This window comes from Excalfactoria chinensis, chromosome 4 (genome assembly GCF_039878825.1).
Source record: "Excalfactoria chinensis isolate bCotChi1 chromosome 4, bCotChi1.hap2, whole genome shotgun sequence".
Classification (NCBI taxonomy): Eukaryota; Metazoa; Chordata; class Aves; order Galliformes; family Phasianidae; genus Excalfactoria; species Excalfactoria chinensis.
Genome location: NC_092828.1, coordinates 57,976,643 through 58,000,160, shown reverse-complemented (window position 1 = coordinate 58,000,160; position 23,518 = coordinate 57,976,643). Strand labels below are relative to the sequence as shown.

At 41.2% G+C, this 23,518-nt stretch overlaps 1 protein-coding gene across 2 annotated transcripts; it reads left to right on the top strand.

Moving 5' to 3' along the window:
- Positions 1–665: 665 nt before the first annotated feature.
- SMARCA5 (SNF2 related chromatin remodeling ATPase 5) lies at positions 666–23,113 on the top strand. Of its 2 annotated transcripts, none has more exons than XM_072336044.1 (24): positions 666–1,027; positions 3,147–3,221; positions 5,977–6,143; positions 6,828–6,928; positions 8,036–8,136; positions 9,833–10,012; positions 11,056–11,211; positions 11,311–11,442; positions 12,118–12,186; positions 12,724–12,833; positions 13,101–13,327; positions 14,461–14,582; positions 14,663–14,815; positions 16,208–16,340; positions 17,006–17,154; positions 17,389–17,508; positions 17,751–17,861; positions 18,384–18,497; positions 18,656–18,778; positions 18,929–19,061; positions 20,011–20,129; positions 21,300–21,512; positions 21,951–22,061; positions 22,807–23,113. In XM_072336044.1, the coding sequence occupies exons 1-24, from the start codon at positions 905–907 to the stop codon at positions 22,870–22,872; spliced, it is 3,108 nt and encodes a 1,035-aa protein (XP_072192145.1). In that variant the 5' UTR covers positions 666–904; the 3' UTR covers positions 22,873–23,113. The 2 variants fall into 2 exon arrangements, with proteins under 2 accessions (XP_072192145.1, XP_072192146.1); XM_072336045.1 differs by lacking the exon at positions 666–1,027 and adding an exon at positions 1,913–2,049.
- Positions 23,114–23,518: the final 405 nt, after the last annotated feature.

Below are 23,518 nucleotides of genomic sequence, written 5' to 3'. Positions count from 1 at the left end.
GTTGAAACGAAGCTGTCTCCCTGAGACTGGGTTCTGTCATGGGGGAAAACAAGCAGTGGAAAACACGAGGTTTGATGAAGCTGAGTTTATCTGCCGCGTTATTCTTGTTTTCAGACACCGAGTGACACAATCGCCGGGCCGTGTCAAAGCAAATTCCTTCCATTCCTTGGAAATCTAATTGCAGAGCTGTACTCACAGCAAAGCTGTCTCGGCGTCGCTCCTCCCTGCGTGGTTGCGGGGCTGCTCAGCGCAAGGGACAGGCAGTTTTCTACGTGCACGCTCGCTCCGTGCCTCCATTACCAGCTGGTTTAGCCACGTGTTCCCGTACCGGAGCGCCGTGTCATCGCGGTGCGTGAGGGAGCGCTGAGCCGCGGGCTCTGGCTCCGTGAGTACCCGGCGCGCACGAGCACGCATGTGTGCCCCATCTCAGCTACGAGCCGCCCGTGCCCGCCCGGCAGGTCCCGCCCCTTCCCCCCCCCCCCCCCCGCCCGTGGCCGTTACCGGTCCCCACGGCCGCCCGCGCGAGGCAGCTCCTCCCCTCTCCGGCTGTTGCGTAGCCGCGCTCGCGAAGGCGGGCACGAGAGGAGCGGCCCCAACGGCGGCTTGAGGAGGAAGAGGAGGAGGAGGAAGAGGAGGCGACTCGCCGACGCGCTCGCTCCCGCCGCCCCGCACGCCGAGGCCGGGCTCTCGCGAGAGCTGGTTGCCGGCTCGGTTCCTGGTTGGTGGGATCGCGCCGAGAAAGCCGGGGCGGCAGCGGGACGACGGGCCTCCTTCGCCGGCCGCGCACCGGGCTCCTCTCGCGGCAGCCCGACCCCCGTCGCCGGGCCGCTCGCCGCGAGCGCGCAGCCAGCCGGGCGCGGGCCCGGCCCGTGTCCCGGCAGGGCGCCGTCCGCGGGGAGGGATCATGTCCGCCGGCCAGCAGGGACCGTCGCCGCCGGACGAGCCGCCCGCGTTGCCGGGGGCCGGCGGCGGAGAGGCCTCGGGGACGGCTTCCGCCGGCCCTGCCGGAGCCGACGCCGCGATGGAGGTGAGGGGCGCTCCGCCGGCTGCCCCGCGTGCCTTGCCGGCGGCAGGTGCCCGCCACGAGGGCCGGCCGGGGCGGCCCGGGAGACAATGGAGGGGCGGGCGCGGGGCCGCGCCGTGCGTCGCGGCGCCTGCGGGGGGCGGCCTGCTGCCCACGGGACGGCCGCGCCGCGCTCCGCCGTCGTCCGCCGCGGAGGAGCTCGGTGGGGCTGCGCCTGAGGCGGGGCGGGGGGACCTTGCCCCGTGGACGCGGTTTGTAGGCGCCCCGGACGGAGCCCGGAGAGCTCCCGCGTGGGTTCGCCGCGCGCTGCTTCCGAGTAACGCTCCGCGGCGGCACCGGGCGCCTCGGCGGCGGCAGCGAGTTCGCGGCGCTGAAAGTTGGTCGCTGTAAAGCGGTCTGTAACTTTTTTTGGGGTCGGGGTACGGAGAGGTGTTTATTCCTGTTTTGGCAGCAGGTGCTTATTTCGGGCGCCTCCCGGGTCCCGCAGATGCGGCTTTTATCGCGGCGCCGTGTCCGTGCCGATAGGAGGAAACCGGTCGATCCTGCTCCCCGCGCGGAGCTCTGAGTCACGCCGCGCGGGCCGGCCTCCGCCATCCCAGCGCCTCGTGAATGCCGTGTGTGCCAGATGAGCGAGGAGCCGCGGCGCTGTGGGAAACGGGTCCTGCTGCAACCTGCGCGAACGGGGCGCCTCCGGGCTGGGGCTGCCGCGTGGGAGCTGCGAGGCGCGGGCTCGTTCTGGGCCGCCGATCGGTTCCTTTTTCGTGGGGAAGGGAGAGCTCCGCGCGCCGCAAAGCTTCTGTTTGGGTGGTTCTTGGTAGTCCCGAACGCCTCAAAAGCACTCCGGGTTCCTGCCCTTCGGCTGAGGCTGTAGTCTGGCAATGTGCTGCGGCGCCCCGGTGTTGCTCGCTGCAGGCATATCTGGAGAAAGAGGAATTTGGTGTGGAAGTTCCGACAGCCCTGTCTGCAGAACAGAGGTGGCTGTCAGCTAAACCCGGCGGGTGCAGGATAGAAAGATTCGGTATAAGGTTAGGAGACCCTTAGCCGTGACTTTACGTTCTCTGTATTTTGGCTGGTGAAGGAGGTACCTGTGTTAGGATTGTGCCATTTCCATGGGCTGTACCTGCGGAGTTGTGCGAGGAGCCGCCCACAAACACCCCGTGTTTTGCCTCCCTTTGTTTAGTGGTGTTTTGTACTTCTGCCTTTGTTCTCCGCTGGCTGGGAAGAGCTGCATTCAGCTCTCACTTGGCTCAGCCGAGCAGATGGTTAACGGTGGCTCTGAGGGCACTGTGCTTGTTTCTGAGCCTTTCAGGAGTTGCTGCGTAATGTGCTGTTTTAGCGTGGTTTAGCAGAGAATGGTTGCCCTGTCGTTTGGGTTCTAGGAGCAGGAGGTGAAATAATTACACGTGGGAGATGATGGGGAAAGAACTAACTTGGTAACGGGCAAGATGAGGACAAAAGCATGCTGGTCAGGAAGGAGCAGTTGAAGGCAGTAGGTGAAGGATTTGGCACAGATGGGCTGAAGGGAGGACTGCCCCTCCTGCCAGCATGTTCTCCTGTTACCAGCGGTGGTGTCAGTGATAACAGTTGTTTGACTTTTCAAACCAAACAATGGAAAAATGCATTTTCTCTAATTCCTGCGCTGTGTTCATGACAGAGCTGCAGCCCGGGTTCTTGGTTAGATTTATTCCTTTGATACAGTATGATGAGAAAGTGGGATAGGCTGGAAAAAGGGATAATCAGGGAAGCACTCTTCCTTCAGGACCAGAGCTAGTTCTTCCCCAGCACTCTCCAGAGCCAGCTGTAGAGGCGCTGGCTCAGCACTCCAAGGTGGCCTGCTGAGCTGCTGCACCACAGCTGGTCCCTCATCCACCTGGGTGGGATGCAGTTATGATAGAGCTGAACTGGGTCAGAGGGAGCTAGCTGTCCGACACCCTGTGGCAGGGATCTTTGATACAGCTCCAGTCACTTTACAGTAATAGGAGGCTAACTGTATCAGAGCAGCGAAAGGTGGACGTGCCATCTGATGTGGATAGATGGTAATTTGCAGTGAGCTTATTCTTTTCTATATAGGTATGTTCTCTTATTCCAAAAATAAGTTATTTTTAATTCTTTTTCATATTAGGAATCATTTAACGATGCATCACCAGGAAAACCAAAAGACATTCCTGAAGCAGATCCTACATATGAAGAGAAAATGGTATGTAACACTGGGAAATGCATACAGCTGTCCTGTCTTAAGCACCTGTTAGAATGAACTTCTTGTTCTGCTCTTTGGAAATCTGGCTTTGTAAAACTTTGTTGCATCATTCAGAAATATCTAAGTAATTTAAAGCAAACAATCCCTTCCTCCTCCCCACACACACACACAAGAAAACCAACAAGAAAACCCCACAGCATTTTGTTTGGTGTTTCCCTGTGGTGTTCTGTGGGAATAACTGCAAACATGTTTTGCTGTTCTTGGAAACATTGTCTGAGCAGCTTTGAAGTACTTATAAGAAGGCTTATAAGAATCATGTAATGAGAAGTATTCCAGTGTCTTAAATTTAAAAAGCATAATGAAAAGGAATTGGTCACGTTGCTTTTGATGTTGGATAGAGAGTTGCAGGCAAGGAGGAGAGCAATGAGCTGAGCATTCACTTTCTCAGTCAGAAGGATCTGTTGATTCCTAAATGGCTTCTACTTCAGTTTCTTCAGTATATGGCATCAGTTGAAGTCTGGGATCTTTTACGTGTCACTGTTTAGCACAGGAAAATAATTCCAAATTTGTTTTTGAACTGCAGTAGAGTCCTCTGTAGGAAAAGTACATTGATTTTAATGTGAGGAGAGGAAAAGCAATTTTAAAAAAGGGAGGGAGGCTTTGAGGAGTCACTGTGTTCATTCTCACTTGAAATGTACTCTGGCGGGGGCACTTCAGAGTAGGGAGTTTCTTTCAAACAGTACAGTGTATGAGCAAAGTAAATAAAAGCTACCTTTGAAAATTCACAGGAGGCTGAGAAGATGTTTGCTGTTTAGTGTGAGTGGCGCTGACTGTACGCCTTCTCCAGCTCTTCAGCCCTTTCATGTTGTTTAGACTGAAAGGGATTTTATTAGCTTTTCAGAAATCCAATCTGTTCTTTATGAAGCTTCAGTTTAGATTCCTTAAACTTGAAAATAGGTAGTTCCAGGTCTCAGATTAAATTGGAGAAAACATCCTTTATTTCAATACTTTCATGATATCCCAACCGTAGGAGATGCAACCTTCCACTCCTTACCATTGCATCACATTTTCTTTCTCTGTTCCTTCCTGTTTTCCTGCTTCTAATCCCAGTGCCTGTGACTACATGTGGAATTTCTTCATAGCAAAGCGAAACTGATTCTTGTAATCTGCTACTTCCTGTGTTTCTTCTTAGCACTGAAAATAACCCAGTCTTCTGCTAAATTCTTTGTGCTACTTCCTAGAAGAAGGCAAACTTGGGTTTGTCTCATCCAGGCTCTAAGTAGGCATACTGTCATGGAAGATTGTATTTTACTGTAAAAACAGTCAGAAGATGCACTGCAAAAGAGAACAGGAAAAGTTTCTATCTCTGTTGGTAGAAGAATAGCTCAAGATTGTGTAGTGCAACCTACTGTCTGTGTCCTGCCTTAAAGGTACAGACAACATTTGTTATCCCTTAAGGGAACACCCTGAAGCACCTTGAAAATGGTTGTGGTGTATTTGTGCTCTGCCAAAAATTACGGCCATTTCCTTGCTAATATGTTAGAAAGAGGAAGCTTCTAGAATGCAGTTTGTATTTCTTATCTTTTGTGCTCCCAGTGAAACAAATAAGGGTTGGCAATAAGACAAATAAGACAGTAAGATCCCAGCTAGTTTAGAAACAGTAATAAACAGAAATGATCTTGGAGGAATAAACAGAAACTGTTCATTGGCTGTGGAATTCAGCTGTGTCAGTCAGGCTGTAACTGTGGTTAGGGTGTCTCCAACTCCTCTGTAGCACAGAAAGGATTTTACTGTCTCATCTCTTCTCATCCCACCTTTCTGTCTTTCACGTAGCACAGGATCTGCTTCAAGAGTTGAATATACAGAGGGCTGGCATTGTTCTTGCCAAAGTCTGGAGCATGTTCCTTCTTACCAAGAAATGTGACTTCCTATAACTGTATGTTGCTAAATACCAGGTTATGTTGTGGCAGCTGGCAAAAGGTCTGAGTGGTTGCTTTTAAGCTTGGAGCTGTCTTCTGTCTCAATTGCCTATTCTCAAGTTCCTGTAAACTCAGAATACTTGGAAGATGTGTTGATTCTAAAAAGAACCTGTCTCAAAGGACCTAAACCTTTTAGGTATTGTCTCCTGTAATCTTTTTTTGTCCTGCAAAGATGGTGAGTACACACCATCACCACCAGTAACAGCTCTTTGTTGCTGAAATTGGTTTACTGGCTTTAGCCATGGGCTTTTCTGCTATCCCCAGCCCCTTTTCATGCCAACTGTAATACTTATCTGACACTGCATGGTGGTGATTATCTCACTAAGCAGCCAGGATGCTAATGTGGTAGAAAAGAGAATAGTTGCTGCCAGGTGGGTGAGGCAAATGAGTTCGGTGAAGAATCCTGTGCATGTTGGATGGGAGTACATCTCTTGGAATAGGACCATAATTTTTGCTGGGAGGAGGCTGTTAAAGGGGCTCTACTGCTTTGCTTGGTGACACTCACATGCTCTTAGTACCAGTCAGATTTCAGTCTTGGTGCAGGTTCGTTTGACAGCTTTGATCGTAACATGTAGCGGCAGTTGGCCCTGACTTAGTGAAAGAATCTGTCAGCAACAGTTACATTGCTGATACTAATCATCTCTTTTTTGTTATCATAGGTATGTATTTGAAGATTAAAGAATCTTTATTGTTCAAAAAGCATTTGTTGTCTTTTGCTTTTAAATGAATGCATATTGTAATGTCTCACACTTCTGCTTAATTTCCCCTATCAACAGCAAACAGACAGAGCAAACAGATTTGAGTATCTGTTGAAGCAGACTGAGCTGTTTGCTCACTTCATTCAGCCTGCTGCTCAGAAAACTCCGACTTCACCTTTGAAAATGAAACCAGGACGTCCACGAATAAAGAAGGATGAGAAGCAGAACTTGCTGTCAGTTGGCGAGTGAGTGATGACATGTAGACCAGCTTGTACTGTAATTAAGGATTTTATTGTGCTTTAGAAGCGTAAGTTAACTCTGTCAGCTTTTGTCCTGTTTGGATGTGTTTTACACTGTACAATTGTGGTGGCTTTTCCCCCCAAACTACCCACTTGTAAATTGTCAAAGAATTCTAGGGGTTACAAGGAATCTGTGGTGATGGCAAAGTACTATCACAATTGAAAGTATTCCAGTACCAAGGAAAGCTGGGGCAAAAGAGTAAAGCAGTCTTGGCTGTAACTTGTAAGTTCACAGGTAACACAGCATGTCCTAAAGGCACCTTGAAAATCACATCTACAGAAGTGCCTTCATTGCAGCATGTATGTCTGCACTACTGCTGCTTCTGGCAGATGTTGCAGAACCTTGAATCACAGGTGTCATTTCCTGCCTTGTAGTTCCAGACCAGTACTGGTGTGCAGTGACTTTGTGTTTTAGCCCTTTCTAGTCACTTTGCCCTAACATATGACCTTACTCACAATGTGAGGCATCTTATCATTAAGAAGCTCCTGATCTAAAGAACTAAATTATTTCAATTCATCAGCCTACCTTAAGAGTTCTCTTGCAAGAAGCTTCTTTAGGTGTTCACATGCATTGCAGTCCCATTAAATTTTGGAATAGTTCTGCAGAACTCTTCTTTCTTGCACTTTCAGCTATCGCCATCGTAGAACAGAACAGGAAGAAGATGAAGAGCTGTTAACAGAAAGCTCCAAGACAACTAATGTCTGCACTCGGTTTGAAGAGTCTCCATCATGTGTGTTTCCTCTTTTATTTTTTCCCCCTCCTTCACCCAAAGTGCTTTCCCCTTCAAAAGTTAAGCTTGAAAGTCAAAATTCAAAAAGAGTCAACAGGGAGGGAGGAAAATGAGGGGAAAAAGAATCCAGCACCACTGGCATGCAAGTGTTTACGTTCAGGCTAGAAATATTCTCCAGTCTTGTCCTTAAGAAATCCAATTTCTATACTGTAGTTACTGGGAAAAAAGCTAGCTTTAAGTTGGTGGTTGTAAAATATTCACAGTTCTAACTCATCTTGTGATTCAGCTTGAAGTACATAATGGCATCCAGTGTATTTGACAGAGAAATTAATATTCTGCCATTTTAATGTGGTACTGTTGCAATGCGATGGAAAGCACAGCAATGACAGCAGAGCAGCAAGATCCCAGGCTGCAGCAAATAAGGATTTACTCAAACACAACAGCCGTGGGCACAGAAATAAGGGAAAGAAGGCCTCAGGCACATAGGAATCTGCAGAGAGATTTCCTCCCCTCCACTGTCAGCCCTTAAATGAGGTCTGGGAAAGGGTGGATCTTGGCTCCACCCCTTCTGGTTGCTCAGGTATGTTGCATGCACCTGAGCTCCCCTGGGTTGGCTCTGCCTTCCCACCATGCGCTCAGTCACTGCTTCAAGCTGTGACAGCATTTCTGCTACAGAAGTATTCTGATTTGGGGGGTTTATAGGATTAGAATGTCTGTAATTTGCATCATTGCAGAAATCAGAAATAAAATTAACCTTTCACTGTCTCCAGTCTGCTTTATCCTTGGTATCTACTGCATGATATTAACTACTTGATTTAGTTCTGTAGATTAGACGATCAGTGTCAGTTGGCATGCAAGGAAAGGTGAAATTCTTGGACAAGTCTTCCCAAATCACAGAATAGCATGGGTTGAAAAGGGCCTTAAAGATCATCTAGTTACTACCCCCTTGTGGTGGGCAACCCTGCCCATGGCTAGATCAGGCTGTGCAGAGCCATACCTAGTCTTGCCTTGAATGCCTTCAGGAATGGGGCATCTGCAGTCTCTCTGGGCATCCTCTTCCAACACATCATCATCCTCAGTCTTTGTCTATTCTTTCACATCTTTTAGATGTTAAATGGGGAAAGCTGCGTGATTATCAGGTCCGAGGATTGAACTGGCTCATTTCTTTATATGAAAATGGCATCAATGGTATCCTAGCAGATGAAATGGTATGTATGTAACCTGTATTTCTACTGGGGGACTTATTGACACCTGTAACGCAATGAAATTTTAGTACAGCCGTGGATGTTTTTCAAATTCTATTTTTAAAATACAATATTTTCTTCCCAATTTTGTTTTTCTATTATGCTTTAGATCGCTGATATTAAAACAGTTTCACAGGTATGTTAATTCAAATAAACGCAGACACTTTTAGAAACAGACATACAAAGGAGGAACCTGTTAAAAGTTTAGAAAAGTGAAATCAGGGTGAGGCATTCTATGCCATGATGTGTTCTTTTTATTTTCTCTACATCATGGCTATTTTCTTGTGGTATTATGAGGCTGCCCTTGTAAAAAGAGCTTCATGTATGAAAAGAGCAAGAAATGCAAGCACACTTCCTGTTCCTAGGGAGCGAAGCACAGATAGCACGATACAAGTCCTTTGTGGATTGATGTGCTCAACAGGAAGAGCTGCACCAGTGGGAAACTTTCCAGGATAGATGTAGTCAGGGAGCTGTTTTTACACCACATCCGTGGACAACTCAGTCAGTGCTGGCCGTAGCATCTTTGTTCACTTTTGTTCTTTTTTCCCTGAAGGATGACAAAGGAAGGGAGAATAAATTCTAGTGGTTTGAGAGGCAGACAGACTTTTGTCCTTGAAGTGATCTTTTGTCATTGAAGTGATTTTAACTGTATCTGATTTTCATAAAACCCACGGAATTATATTTTGGTATGATGCATTTCTCACAACTTACTGATAGTTGCTCTTCTGTATAGTAAAATTTCTTCAAGGTAAATTAGAGGAAATAACTTGAAGTTATTATTTCATGACATTTAATTTTGAAATAGAGCAAGTGTTTTCTTCAGCACACCTGCTTTTGAATAGAGGACTTTCTTTGCTAAGTTTAGTTCTGATTGGACTGAGTTTGCATTAACAAAGAAGAGTGGGAAACTTTTAAAGTCCTTGGATTTGAGCTACTCCAAAGTCCATTTTGGAGTGGGTTCAAATGCTTGCTATTAAATATTTTTAATTCATCTGTACTGGGTTCTTCTGAATGTGTAAATACCTTTCACGATGCTTGTAAACACTTCCCCATGTCTTGCACTAGGTGGAATGTGGTCATTTTGAAGGCAGACTTGAATTTTGGAAGCAAAAGTAACTTACATTAATGTTTGATTTTGTTTTATTGTTTCTTAAGTTCCACGTATCTGTCTTGCAATCTTTTGAATTATTCAGATAATATGGATGATCTGGGTTTTGAGTATTTTCAGTTTTGTTTTAATTAAAGCGACACGGTAAAGATACAAGGTAATTCTGTCCAATAGTCAACAGTGCCTAAGAAAGAAATTCTGAAGCTGCTCAGTATCTGTTTTCCCTTTTGATACGTTTGGCTTACCAAAGTCTTAACTTGAATATTTAATTTCAAGTGAATACTTGTGTCACTTTGTAATATTGACCTCTAAATAAATAAAATGAGTACACCTAATCTACAAAAATAAATTGCTTAATTTATTGTTTTCTTAACTTAAGAATTTGCCTTACTTGAAGGAAAAGACAAAGTTCTAACTTCAGAATTCCACATTTGAAAATGCAGCTTTAGTACTTTTTCTGTTTTAAAGTTGTGGGAAGATACAAAAGCTCCCACTAACTAAGCTGCATTTTGTATAGTGTGCTCAGAGCTGACATGTTAATATCTTTTAAAGGGTCTTGGGAAGACACTGCAGACAATCTCTCTCCTTGGATATATGAAACACTACAGAAATATTCCTGGTCCTCACATGGTGTTAGTTCCCAAGTCCACCCTACATAACTGGATGAATGAATTCAAGAGATGGGTACCTACGCTTCGAGCAGTGTGTTTGATAGGTGACAAAGACCAGCGAGTAAGTTTGGATGTTGTTATTGTTCCTGTTTTCATGCGCAGTAAATCCAGCATGTGATCATGCTGCTCTTATCATTCTTTCACAGGGAAGGAAATTGGATTTCTAGGTGTTGAATAGTTTTAAGATATAAATATAACTAGCTCAGAATTCACATGTGTGTTTTGCAGCTGTGGCTTTGTCACCCTGCATTTCTTTCCATGATAGAGCAACAGAAATAATTGTAAAATAAAAAAGTGAAATGATTCATCTACAGTGCTTTCATTTGTGTGAATATGTACATCTGGATATAAGTCATTTGTGTTCTGCTCCATACAGTTTATCATATTGAGTGTAAGTGCTTTTTAGGAGGATTGTGGGTTCTCATCAAGGAACAGTTTCTGAAAATGTTTGTTAGCTTAATATTGGGATGGGACAAGGGGGGTTGGTTGGGCTACTAACAAATCCTATTTGGCTTGAATTTTGTCAGTTATAAGAGGAGATACTGATCAGCTACTTATGGCCTCACTATTTCAGTCATTTGGTTTTTGTTACTTCAGTATCATCAGTTCTTTGCTAGTTCTTCAGCAAAGAAAATTTGTGTTTTGAAGAACATGGACTGTGATAGCACATGGTAGATTTGTCAGCTGTTCATTTATGGAAGGAATAATTGCTGTTTGCATTTAACTTACGCTTTTGGAAGCAGAATGTTTTAATTATTATTGTAAGGGTACTTAGGTCGGTGTTTGTTGGGTTGGAAATTACAAAAATACTGAAACTTTTAAATAGTTTAGGAAGTCACTGATCCAGATGTGGTACCCTGTGATTTTTGCTGTGTGCCTTGTTAGAATCCCAAAGTTCGTTCTTTGCTGCATTTCTCACTTGAGTGAGTTAACCTCTTAACAGCTGTCTATCCTTATAGTGGTTTATGTTAAATTGACTCTATTGTGTTTGCAAATTTAGCAGCAATGGTTTTATTTGTTTGTTTTGTATTTAATTTTAGCAGCATTACTGTTCTCTTTAATTTTGACGAAGCCTCACTAAAGAACTGTCACCTTGCTGTCTAGGCTGCCTTTGTCAGAGATGTGCTGTTGCCAGGAGAATGGGATGTTTGTGTAACATCGTATGAAATGCTTATCAAAGAAAAATCAGTATTCAAGAAGTTTAACTGGAGATATCTAGTCATAGACGAAGCCCACAGGATTAAAAACGAAAAATCAAAGGTAATGTATTATTTACTGACAGATTCTTTTTTCTGTGTTGCTAGGTGATGGCAATACTAGTATTGTATTTGTACTCACTGATGTCTCAATCTTCTTCAGTTATCAGAAATTGTGAGAGAATTCAAGACCACAAACCGGCTGCTTCTAACTGGAACTCCACTTCAGAACAACTTACATGAACTCTGGGCACTTCTTAACTTCCTTTTGCCAGATGTCTTTAATTCGTCTGAGGTAAGTCTTAATTGACGTTAGATAAATTAAGGGACTGGAAATTAATTTCCAGATTTGAAAACAGATCTCAATGTATGTGTGTATGTACTTTGTATCATCAGTTACTTCTGGTGATAGATTGGCAGTCAGTAAGTGCTCCCAATATTGTATCTTGTAAGAATAGTAGGTAAGCTAATTTTTACAGCTTTTCTGTTTCTAAGGGCTACTGTGAGCACTGCAGATATGAGGTGCCTCAAATTACAGTGTGAAGATGATCTTTACTGTGTTTCACAGTAGGATTAAATATTGGTAGAGCAGCTTAGTTATTACATTTAACTGGAAGTTGCTGTATTATTTGTTTCCTGTGAGTTGGGAGATGCTATGTACTCCACAGTAGACTACACTAAGTAAGAGCAAGAGAACTGCATCACAGTGCTGTTTAATTACTTCTTTGTAACAAGTACAGAAGTGTAAGCCTCATGACTTGTTACATTAGAATTGTCCTTCAATTATATATTTATTTATTTATTTATTTATTTATTATTAATTAATTTATTTATTTTTAACACCAAAAGGGGTTTTGTGATTATTTATTTTCTGATTAACGGAATGACTTGAGTCTTATCTGTTCCCCATTGTAATGATAGTGCACCTTCCAAGAACAGCTCTTACATGTCAGTTGTTTTGTTGTTACAGGACTTTGATTCATGGTTTGATACGAACAACTGTCTAGGGGATCAAAAGTTGGTGGAACGTCTCCATATGGTAAGTCTTCATGCTTTTTACCTAAGCTAGGTTGTAATTCTTCTAATGCTTCTTGTGATGAGATTATTAAGGTTATAAGAGCTTATTCCAGAAACTGTGTCACGTTTTCAGAAAAATGTTTTCAGTTTCTTGAAAAGAAAATAGTTTTTCTGTGGGAGAGAGGAGAGTATATTCTTCTGGCTCTCAAGGTTCTGAAGATACTTGCATTTAAAATGTTAGCTTTCGAGGCACTGCAAAGATTTCAGTTAGGTCAGGTTTAAAACAAAATTACCTAAATGGTCAGAAATGTTCTACTAAAAGATTGGGAAAACTTCAGAATTCTTGTCCTGAAAGACATGACCTAGAAGATTTGGAGTCTTCTGAAGAAAACTGATGTATGTTCCCATGTATAACAGCCTGCCTGTATTGAGAGCTTTTTCAGATAATCAGGTAATGGCACTGGCGTTTGGGTACATAGAGGAGAGAATATCTGCAGTGCTGTTACTGTCTGGTTCAATGTTCAGTTTCCAAACTAGTTAATGATGCATTCTTTTTCAGGTTTTACGACCATTCCTTTTACGTCGCATTAAGGCTGATGTAGAGAAAAGTTTACCTCCAAAGAAGGAAGTTAAAATTTACGTGGGTCTCAGCAAAATGCAACGAGAATGGTAATTCACATACTTGAGTGTGCTGTGGTTAAGGCTCTGAAGGAATGTGCTGCTTGTGACTCAGTTATTGTGTGGAACTCAATTCCTTCCACTATACTAGATTCTTCTTTGTCTTCTTATGACACTTCTATGCAGACAAAAATGTGCAGATAAGAGTGAGCTACCCAATTAAGTCAAAGGGGGTGAGCTTTTGAATATACCATGTTATTTAAACAAAGGACAACTTTGCTTTATAGTTACAAAAGGGTTTTTCTTTCTTTCATATAGGTATACAAGAATCTTAATGAAGGATATCGATATTTTGAATTCTGCTGGAAAGCTGGACAAAATGAGACTGCTGAATATCCTGATGCAACTGCGAAAATGTTGCAACCATCCCTATCTCTTTGATGGAGCAGAACCTGGTCCACCTTACACAACAGATATGCATTTAGTCACCAACAGTGGCAAGATGGTAGTACTGGACAAGTTACTACCGAAGCTGAAAGAGCAAGGTATGCATCTCTTTGTTGCTTTTTAGGTATTGTTCAGTTCAGGTATAAAAATGAAAATCAGAGTCTTCATGTCTCCTGAACAAAAAGCAGCATGTTATGAAGGATCGTGGTTGATTTCTAAGCATTACACCAGCTTCTTGAGCACTGTATCTTAAATAATTGATAGTGTCTTCATAAATAACTGAGTCAATAGTCCATTACAGCTTTTTGTGGCTCTGAAGGAGGTTTTGATGTGTGTAAGTTTGTTTTCCAGGGAATCTGAGGCCACAGAAGTATCAGTTGGTCTGGGCTTTAGGTTTGGTTTCTCAACAATGTTGTCTATGTGTAACATAAAGATGTGGTATATTAGCCACTGCTTTGGTTTGTCATTATGTACCATTTCATATTCCAAGCCTTCATGTTGAGTTAAAGTCGTATTCTGTGTGCAATGTTGTTCTTTCAGGATATGACTTTGTACAACATGTGAGTTTTTTCAATGGATTCCTCAAGACAAACACAGGGGAACAGTTATTTTGTATTTTTATTTTATTTTAATTTTTCTTTAACTTTACTAGGAACAAAGCTATGGAGTACATTACTGCTAAGTCACCACAGAAGCAGAGGAAAGCTTGTGACTGGGGAAACATTGCTGAAAAATAGAAAATCCAAACCTCAGCCTTAGATAGCATAAAAGTCATTTGTGCTTGGTATCCAACTAATATTCAGGTAGAAGAGCAGACCACCATAGCTGTGTCACTGTCATCCCAGTTAGACATCATTTGAACAGTAAATATGCACTGTATTTAAAGAATACTGAATTGTCTGTGTATAAAGCACTGGAAATTCTTTGCAGTACTTGATAGCAACTTCTGCAGCTCTGCATTCTGTAATACACAGAAGGGTTTGAAGTCACACTGGATTGCTAATTCTTTCACATTCTAATAGCTGCTCAGTAAAAATAGCATCTTTTCAACATATTCGATTTTATGTGTATGTATAGTACTGAAAACTTTTTAAATCAGACTTTTGTTTATAACTACTGTTGTTCATAGTACATGCAACTGCCCTCCTTCCCTTTCTAATCTGGCAGCTTGGAGTGTGTTTGATGAAGCTTAAGCTTTGGAGAAAACATAAAGACTTTTTACCCCAAACAGGTTCACGAGTCTTAATCTTCAGCCAGATGACCAGAGTTCTGGATATCTTGGAAGATTATTGTATGTGGCGAAATTATGAATACTGTAGACTGGACGGACAAACGCCTCACGACGAAAGACAGGTATATCAGTATTTCTCTTACACAAAAACTGCATTTGTAAAACATTTACTTCAACTGATGATAATGTTCTCTTTATTTAGGCTTCTATTAATGCATATAATGAACCTGGTAGCTCAAAATTTGTCTTCATGTTGAGTACACGGGCAGGAGGTCTTGGAATCAATTTGGCTACTGCTGATGTTGTAATTCTATATGATTCAGACTGGAATCCACAAGTAGATCTTCAGGCTATGGTAAGAACCCAGATGGAAATGTTCTTTTTTCCTCATGTAACTTTCCTATAAATGTGTGTGTTATACAATGGTGGCATTTTTAAGGTTGAAATGATCTTTCTCCTGCTGTAGCATAGAAGTAGTATTTTGAAGACTTAGTTTTCAGTTCCAGTGCAGCTTAGTCATGTTTGGGCTATGCAGTGATTCAAGTGGGGGGAAAGGCCATGATACTCCTAGTAGTGTTTAAAAGTAAAGTAAAAGAGGACTGCTTTCATTAAAAACTAAACTAATGGCATGTCTTAATTCCACAACTGTAAACCTTCCTTCTCTGGGGTGTCAAGTTCAATGTACTTTCACAGTCTCCACTGAAACCTTGGAAAAGAGGTGAATAAAAACTGAATTAGAGTTTTCAAAAATTGCTTCTGTGTGCTAATAAACGTGCAAGTTCCTGTTGGTAACCAACTTTAATTTGCTGTAATTTTCTTTGTAGTAAACTTGTATGCATCTGCAGACATTGACAAAGAATGCTCATGATGGCATAAGAAAGTAAAGTTGGTATTTCAAACCTACAAGTGTTAATTGGCAAATGAGCTCTTTCAGTGACGATTGTATGTTCTCAAGTATTCTAGCAAAAATAGTTTAAAAGAATGATGAAAACAGTGCCTGGAAGCCAAAGTGATGTAGTTCAAATTACCACTAAAGGTGTATGTTTGGAATACTAATTCTTGTAGTGGTTAATGATTTGCCAGTCAGGTGAGGTTGCATTGTATATTTTTATTCAAATATTCATAGAACGACTGAATGGTTTTTAGAAAGGTAGCTCTTGGTCAGTACAGAGACAATTGCTGCTTTTACAGGAGGTTGCTTAATGCCAGAAACATCCAGTCTTCCCCTTTGTTATTTAACCAAAAGAACCTGGGGCTATTTTGAGGAAAATTGTGTTTACAGGCATCATTATTGTTGGGATTACTTTAAAAAAGAAAGAAACAAAAAAAACAACACCAACTTGGAATGCAAAGAGCGGGTTGTCCAACCAAATGAGAGAGACAGGAGTACCCAAAGTAAGAGTTGAACCAGGACAGTGTGAGGGAAGCACATGCTTTGCTTTTCTCCGCAGTAAGCTGAGACGGACAGAGGCAGAGTGGCTGGGCTCTGCTCTGGAGTCCCAGAACACAAACTCTTTAACTGCCACTGTTCTGTGTGATGTTCTGATGTGGAATACGACACCAAAAATCACAGAACCACAACACATGCTATCCTTGGGTACTCATGCTACTGGGATTTCTATAAAGATGCAACTAGCCTACACTATTCTGTTACAAACTAGTATATTGATACTAACGAAAATGGATGATAATTATATATTTGAGTTAAAAAGCAAGCATTATATTTTTGTTATGTTATTTTGCCTAGGACCGAGCTCACAGAATTGGTCAAACAAAGACTGTAAGAGTGTTCAGATTTATCACAGACAATACAGTGGAAGAAAGGATAGTGGAACGTGCAGAGATGAAACTCCGTCTTGATTCTATAGTCATTCAGCAAGGCAAGTATATGGAGGCAATTAGTTAAGTTTGTACACAGGATGAGTTTTTTGTTTTGTTTTGTTTATTTTTCAACAATTAAAAAAGTGAAATCAAGTGAATGTTAATGGGAATGTTGCTTTTGCCTCAGCTGTACTCTGAAGATGGAGTGCAAAGACCTGATCCATTTGAAAACTTACAACAGGGGTAGGCTTCTCCTCATTAACTTTTTGATTACTTGCCCAGAAATAAAGTGGATATAGACAGATGTCATTTTTTAAAAATTATTTAGTTTAAGAAAATCAGTCTTGAAATGGAAGAAGTAATGCCTTGGTTTTATTTAATACACAGGGAGAAGTGGTGAGGATATAACCTCATACATAGCATATAATGGAAAGATTATTCAACGAGGTTTTGTCTTGAAATTGTAAAAAAAGACAAAACACCACCAGCCAAACAAAAAAAACAACCCATGCACCAGAACAGCCAAAATGGTTCAAATGCAACTAATGTACTGTGAAACAAAATGTATGTCATTCCTGGCTAGATTTTGCTGGCTATTTATTTATTTATTTTTCCCACGTGGAATTTCCCTGCATGAGATGCATTTTCAAGTTAAGGCTAAGAGGAGGGGGGAGTCTTCTATTGTTCCTCCTTATGTTGCTACCTTCCAATGCTTTTCTCTTAGGAAGACTGGTGGATCAAAATTTGAATAAACTTGGGAAGGATGAAATGCTGCAAATGATTAGACATGGAGCGACACACGTGTTTGCCTCCAAGGAGAGTGAGATTACAGATGAAGATATAGATCACATTTTGGAAAGAGGTGCAAAAAAGGTGAGATAAATAAAGTATTAAAAGCAAAGAAAGGCACTTCCCTGTAGACTTAAATGAGATGTTAGGCATATATTGCTGGATGACAGCTTAGTTATAAGCTGGAGAAAAATATGGTTGTTCTTAGAAGTTTTATATTGGTCATTTTTTTTCCTACTGTTGCAACTGAGTTTTTGTAACTTTTTGAAAGCACCTTTCTAAATTGTTAATGTTCTTTTCTCTCTCTCCTGCCCCCAGACTGCAGAAATGAATGAAAAACTTTCCAAGATGGGTGAAAGCTCGCTCAGGAATTTCACAATGGATACAGAATCCAGCGTATATAATTTTGAAGGGGAGGACTACAGAGAAAAACAGAAGGTAACCTCCATGTTTCTTTCGGAGGAAAGCAGTGATCTGCAAGATTGTGCCACAGATGTGTTGGCTAAAATACAAGAGAACTACATAAACAACTTAGAATTTAAATTATTTAATAAAATAGATGCGCACTTCATTTTATATAAAATAAATATCTGGTCTGAATATTATACATGACTTAGTCTTGATAATTCTTGGGGGTAGTAGGATTATATTTATTTTTTACTATTATTATTATTTTACAGATGGCATTTACAGAGTGGATTGAGCCCCCTAAACGAGAAAGGAAAGCTAATTATGCTGTGGACGCTTACTTTAGAGAGGCTCTGCGAGTCAGTGAGCCAAAAGCTCCCAAGGTGAGTTGATTAATATTAGAAATAAATTGTTCAGATAGATGTGGGAAGTTAAAGCTGAAAGCAAGAAATTGACCTTAATTTATTAATATCACTCTATTTGCTTTCATAAATTGGGGGGGGACGGACACTTAGAGGGTTAAATTTTAGAAAAACCCAAAGGATTTGAAAACCTTATATGGGGAAAGAGCAAGAGAGTGATGAAACCTGTAAGAGTTCAGGAGGGTGAAGATTTGACTTTGCTTTTTAAGTGGCGGTCGTTTTACTTTACCTATGGACTGTATGCTTATTTGGTGCACAAGTGAGACTTTTTCCACCAATCTCTTCTCCTGTCTGCTCTTGCTCACCTTTTTTACTTGCAGAAGTCCTCATGTTGTAGTGGACACTTGCATGGTGTTTTAATGTGACCTTTGTTTAAGTAAAGACAATGTTTTGGTAAAAATAAAGGGTTTTTTTTGCTCACAAACTAAGCTCAAATTCTGGCTGTGAACAAGGAGACAAACAGAGTCATTTTATGTATTTCAGGCACCACGGCCTCCAAAACAGCCAAATGTACAGGACTTTCAGTTCTTTCCTCCACGGCTCTTTGAACTACTGGAAAAAGAGATTCTCTACTACAGGAAAACAATTGGGTACAAGGTAATAACATTCACTCCTTGCATCAATACATTAGTAAGGTTGTACATACTTGTCCTGCCTTTCACATTAAGCTGAACAGATGATTAGGCTGTATTAACGGAGAGGCTGCTGGTGTCTGTGGAAAGTCATCAGATTTTACTAAATGTAAAACCTTTCAGGTACCTCGTAATCCTGATCTTCCAAATGCAGCCCAAGCGCAAAAGGAAGAGCAGCTTAAGATTGATGAGGCTGAACCTCTTAATGACGAAGAACTAGAAGAAAAAGAGAAGCTTCTAACCCAGGTATGGCTGTTTCTTTAATGATACTGACGTCATCTAAAGCTTGATTTGTTTTACTGCTTTATATGAACGTTTAAAAAAAATTCTGTTAAAACAAATGTGGAGACGGACAAATCCTGAACTTTGCAATGTTTGCTTTTAATTGCTGCAAAGGGATTTACCAACTGGAATAAGAGAGATTTTAACCAGTTCATCAAAGCTAATGAGAAGTGGGGCCGTGATGATATTGAAAATATAGCACGAGAAGTAGAAGGGAAAACCCCGGAGGAAGTCATTGAGTATTCAGGTAACTTATTTTTCAAGTGCAGTCAATTCTGTATCTAATGCTGCTTTCCTAGTTTGAAATGCCTGTGAACGTTCTGACCATCTTACTTCTGGGGCTCTTTTAAGTCTCTCGCTGGATTGTACTGCTGGAGTTGGGCTCTACTGCTAATTTCAGTAGGTTTAGCCCCCTACAGTTAAAGCTGTATTGAGATGTGCACACAAGCAGTTACTGACATCCTTTAATGTATTCTAATTGGATATAGTGCTGGTTGCAATTCTTACTATGTTTTGCAGAAGGCATTGCTAAGCAAAAAGTGTTGTGGTGGAGAGATTTGTTTTCACCAAACAATAGCAGTCTCAAATCATAATACCTTTATTATGAACATCCCATTGTTAAAGCATGAGAGAATGTAAATATTCTGTGACTGAATAACAACCACTGGTTTTGTGACTGAGGACCAGTTGGCCCCTTAGCCCTGGCCTGTCAGAGAAGTGCCTTCTGTAGAGTGCAGCTGCAAGGTTCAGCAACTACTGGTATACAGCTGCTGATTTATGGATGTGACATTCTTTTTTTTAAACAGCTACTTGACTTTTAGACACTTGTTCCTGTCTTTGGCTACTTACTTACACTGTCTCTCCATTTCCTTCTTTAAAGCTGTACTGCTATTTTGTCACTTCCAATTTTAAGACTTTTAAGACTTTTTCTTCTTGCTTTGAGAGGATTAGCTAACAAGATTAGACTTTTGGCCAAAGTCACACCTCCTTTAAAATGGAGACTCCTAAATCTACCGTCTTCAACATAGTATTTGCAATACGGCAACACAATTTCAGGCACTGAAGTTAGCTTATCAGGTAAAGGCGCAACCTTTTTTAACAGCAATGAGCTCTGGTAAAATGAAATAACATCTACTCTCTGTTAAGGCTAACACATAACGCCATGAAAAGGATTTAACCAGTTTTTCTTCTCTTAGCTGTGTTCTGGGAAAGGTGCAACGAACTCCAAGACATAGAGAAGATCATGGCTCAGATAGAAAGAGGAGAAGCCAGAATTCAGAGACGAATCAGCATAAAAAAAGCACTTGACACAAAGGTATCTGTGCTGTATTTCTTGCTGTCCTTATTTCCATGTGCCAATAAGGCGAGCTGCTGTGCTGTATTTCTACCCAGCCCATGTTACTAAGACTTGAAGATGACACTGTTGGGCACCATATCGCCGTCTTTCACGTATTCCTCAGTGGTTGCTACCTTTTCCTTTTCTGTAGAAGCGCAGTTCCTTTGCAGTTTCTACTTTTGAATTTAAATGCTTTAGGTGGCTTAAAAATTCCTATATTGGCTGTTAGCTGTGATGATAACCTTAGGTTCAGCTGAGCCACATACCTTACTTTTCCTGTGATTTTGACCATCCTGATGAAAAAGAATCACAGCCAGACTGGCAGATTTTGGCAGTTTTCACATGTAGCGTTTGGTCTGCAACGTGCAGTTAATCAAACAAACTTTTCTTAACCTGCTTGTTTAGATAATATTAATAAGTTCAATGTCCAGAAAACCTACAGTGTGGTGATGTTAGAAATCTAGTTTTCTAACATGGTATTGTTCATCTGCTGAAGAGTGAGAAAAACCCTAGAATAAAGGAAAAGGTAACACTGCTATAGAAGGGGAAAGGGGGACTTCACAGAAACCAAGACAAAGGGTAACTGCAGATAGTTTACATTAAAAGGGCAGAGGAAGGGAGAATTACAGACACGTAGTCTAAAGAAAACCAGGGAAGAAGGCAATAAAGATAGGAGGGAACATAGATGCCCTTAGACATCTGAGAAGAACAGGGATTAGATACCCCCGGGCAATCTGACGCCAATGTATGAGAGCGATAATGGCAAGAACAACTGACAACATCAAAAGAAAACAGAAGAATTTCACCCCAAAACAGCGGCAAAGGGAATGGGGTCACAGGGAATGGGGTCACAGGGAATGTAATGAACATGTAACCAAACTGGGGAGGAGACAATTGGTTATGTATTAGTTTGACCTATATCTGTAACACGCTTTTTTCCTTACAGGGCGCAAGTTTGGAGTGTCAACTCTTTGTGCCAGAGCTGTGTGCACATCTCTTTATTAAACATACCTGCTTTATATCCTAACAGGCTATAGAGTTTGTTTCCACAAATCACTGCCTGTCATGATTATTTTGCTTTTATAGAAAACAGTTCTATGCTAATTCTACACAATTTCTTAGTGTGTATATTTTATTTGTTTTGCTTAGATTGGCAGATACAAAGCCCCTTTTCACCAGCTAAGAATATCGTATGGTACTAACAAAGGGAAGAATTACACTGAAGAGGAAGATCGCTTTTTAATCTGTATGCTTCACAAGCTAGGATTTGATAAAGAAAATGTCTACGATGAGTTAAGGCAGTGTATCCGAAACTCCCCCCAGTTCAGATTTGACTGGTTTCTCAAGTCTAGAACTGCAATGGTACGTATTAATCTTGTGTGCTCCTTCCCTGCGAACACCCGCACCAACACACCGCAGTTATATAGCAGGTGTGTGCATATGTACAGTATATTAAATTTTTATAGACTTTTCAACAGTTTTAAGATGGTAAATGCAGTAATCTTAAAACTCTCATGGGAGATGAAATTCATATTTCAAGTCACTGCTGTGTTTCACAATAAACGTGAATTTGAATTAAAACATATTTGATTTAAAAGCCAACATTGGTGCTGAAACCCATTCCTGTGAAGCCAGATAATGACTATCATAAAGTGTTTGTTTAATTCCTTTTTCTACTTCCAAGGTTTTGCATGAAATACAAAAAACATACAACTTACAGGTATTTCTAGTGTTCTGACATGATGCTGTTTACACTGAGTGGCTGTCTAAAGTACTGAGTGACTGTGTTGCATGATTTAGGAGCTACAAAGGAGATGCAATACTTTAATCACCCTGATTGAAAGAGAGAACATGGAACTGGAAGAAAAGGAAAAGGCAGAAAAGAAGAAACGTGGACCAAAACCATCTTCGGTAAGATTTAATAAGGCGCTGGTTTGCTTTTGGTTGTACTTTTTTTTTTTTGTAAACCACTTATTTGAAGACGGTTAGTTTTTCTAATTGCATAGGCTAAGTGATACCTAAAATACCTTTAAAATAGCATCCAACAAAAAGCCTTATAGGGCAGTGCTACAAGCTGCTTAAAGTTCACACGGTTACTCAGCTATTACCCTTAGTGGATGGGAAATAAAGTACAGGTTCTAAACTGGACCTAGAACAGCTAAGCTTGCCTTGTTTTTTGATGACTGAGTTGATAGACCATATGAGTAGAGGGTTGGTTGTGAAATGGGCTCCAAGATCTAGATTTGGGAAAACAAGTGTGTGTTAGTACTCCAAAGTACTGCTAAACACAGGTCTTTTTTTGTAAAGGAAATAATCACCTGTTTTCTTGCCTAGATTTTGTTGTTAAAATTGTTGCTTAAAATGGTCCATAGAAGTGGTGTCTAGAACTATTATTCTATAAGTAAGGAAGCTTTATAACATCCTTACTTGTTTCTAAACATTTCTTCCCTCTATGAAATTCTGCCCTTCTAGAATTGTTAGAATATAAGACAGCTGCTATCCAGAGTGGGATGTGTATATCTGCCACATTACATTTGTGGTTTATCACATTTTTAAAGCTGCCCGGGTTAAACCACCTCCATCTGTTTTGGCTCAAAATCGGTGCTGATGGATCTTTTTCTGTCACATTAACTTACTTGAAAAACTTCCCTTCCAGGCACAGAAGCGCAAAATGGACGGCACTCCTGATGGTCGTGGAAGAAAAAAGAAGCTAAAGCTGTGAATGCGGAAATTTTATAATCACTAAATTTAAAAAGTAGTTCTTTAATTTACGGGTCTTCATAAGATGTACTGTATAATGCTCAACTATTATGTCATTAAAGGACATCGGGTTCATCTGTTTACTGAACTAGAAGCATAGTACTTAATGTAGTTTCACTTTTTTAAATGCAACAGCTGTGCTGACTTTTTTTTACCATTAACACTTGAAATAATAAATAGACTTCATTTATTAATAATGCCTTACTTGGCTTTTTTTTTTCTCATTAATGTTCCTACCTCAGTACCTCTTATTTAGTCGGTCACCTCAGAGTTGCAGGGTTTGTGTTTTGTGTTTAACATCTCGCAGTGTTACAAACACTGAACAGGTAAGGTGGGTTCTTGGGTTTGTTTTGGTTTTGCAGAGCCATCACCAATCAACCCCCCTTTTTGGAATTTCTGTGGCTTTGATTTTAACATTATTGAACCCAATTTATGCACAAGTATACTTTGTACTTTGACATTAGAGGTAATGTCAGGCATTTCACTTGAGAATGAATGAACAGTGAGACAGGAACAAAATCACACTGACGTTCTGCTTGCCATTGATAACATGTAAAATAAGTGACACTGAAGCTTGTTCTTCCTTAGGATGGTCAGAGAACGGTAGC

Coding starts and splice junctions, on each gene's coding strand:
- SMARCA5 (XM_072336044.1), top strand. CDS start 905: ATGTCCGCCGGCCAGCAGGGACCGTCGCCGCCGGACGAGCCGCCCGCG. Junction 12,834..13,100: donor AGCAAAATGCAACGAGAATG/GTAATTCACATA, acceptor TCTTTCATATAG/GTATACAAGAATCTTAATGA. Junction 19,062..20,010: donor GGAAGTCATTGAGTATTCAG/GTAACTTATTTT, acceptor TTCTTCTCTTAG/CTGTGTTCTGGGAAAGGTGC.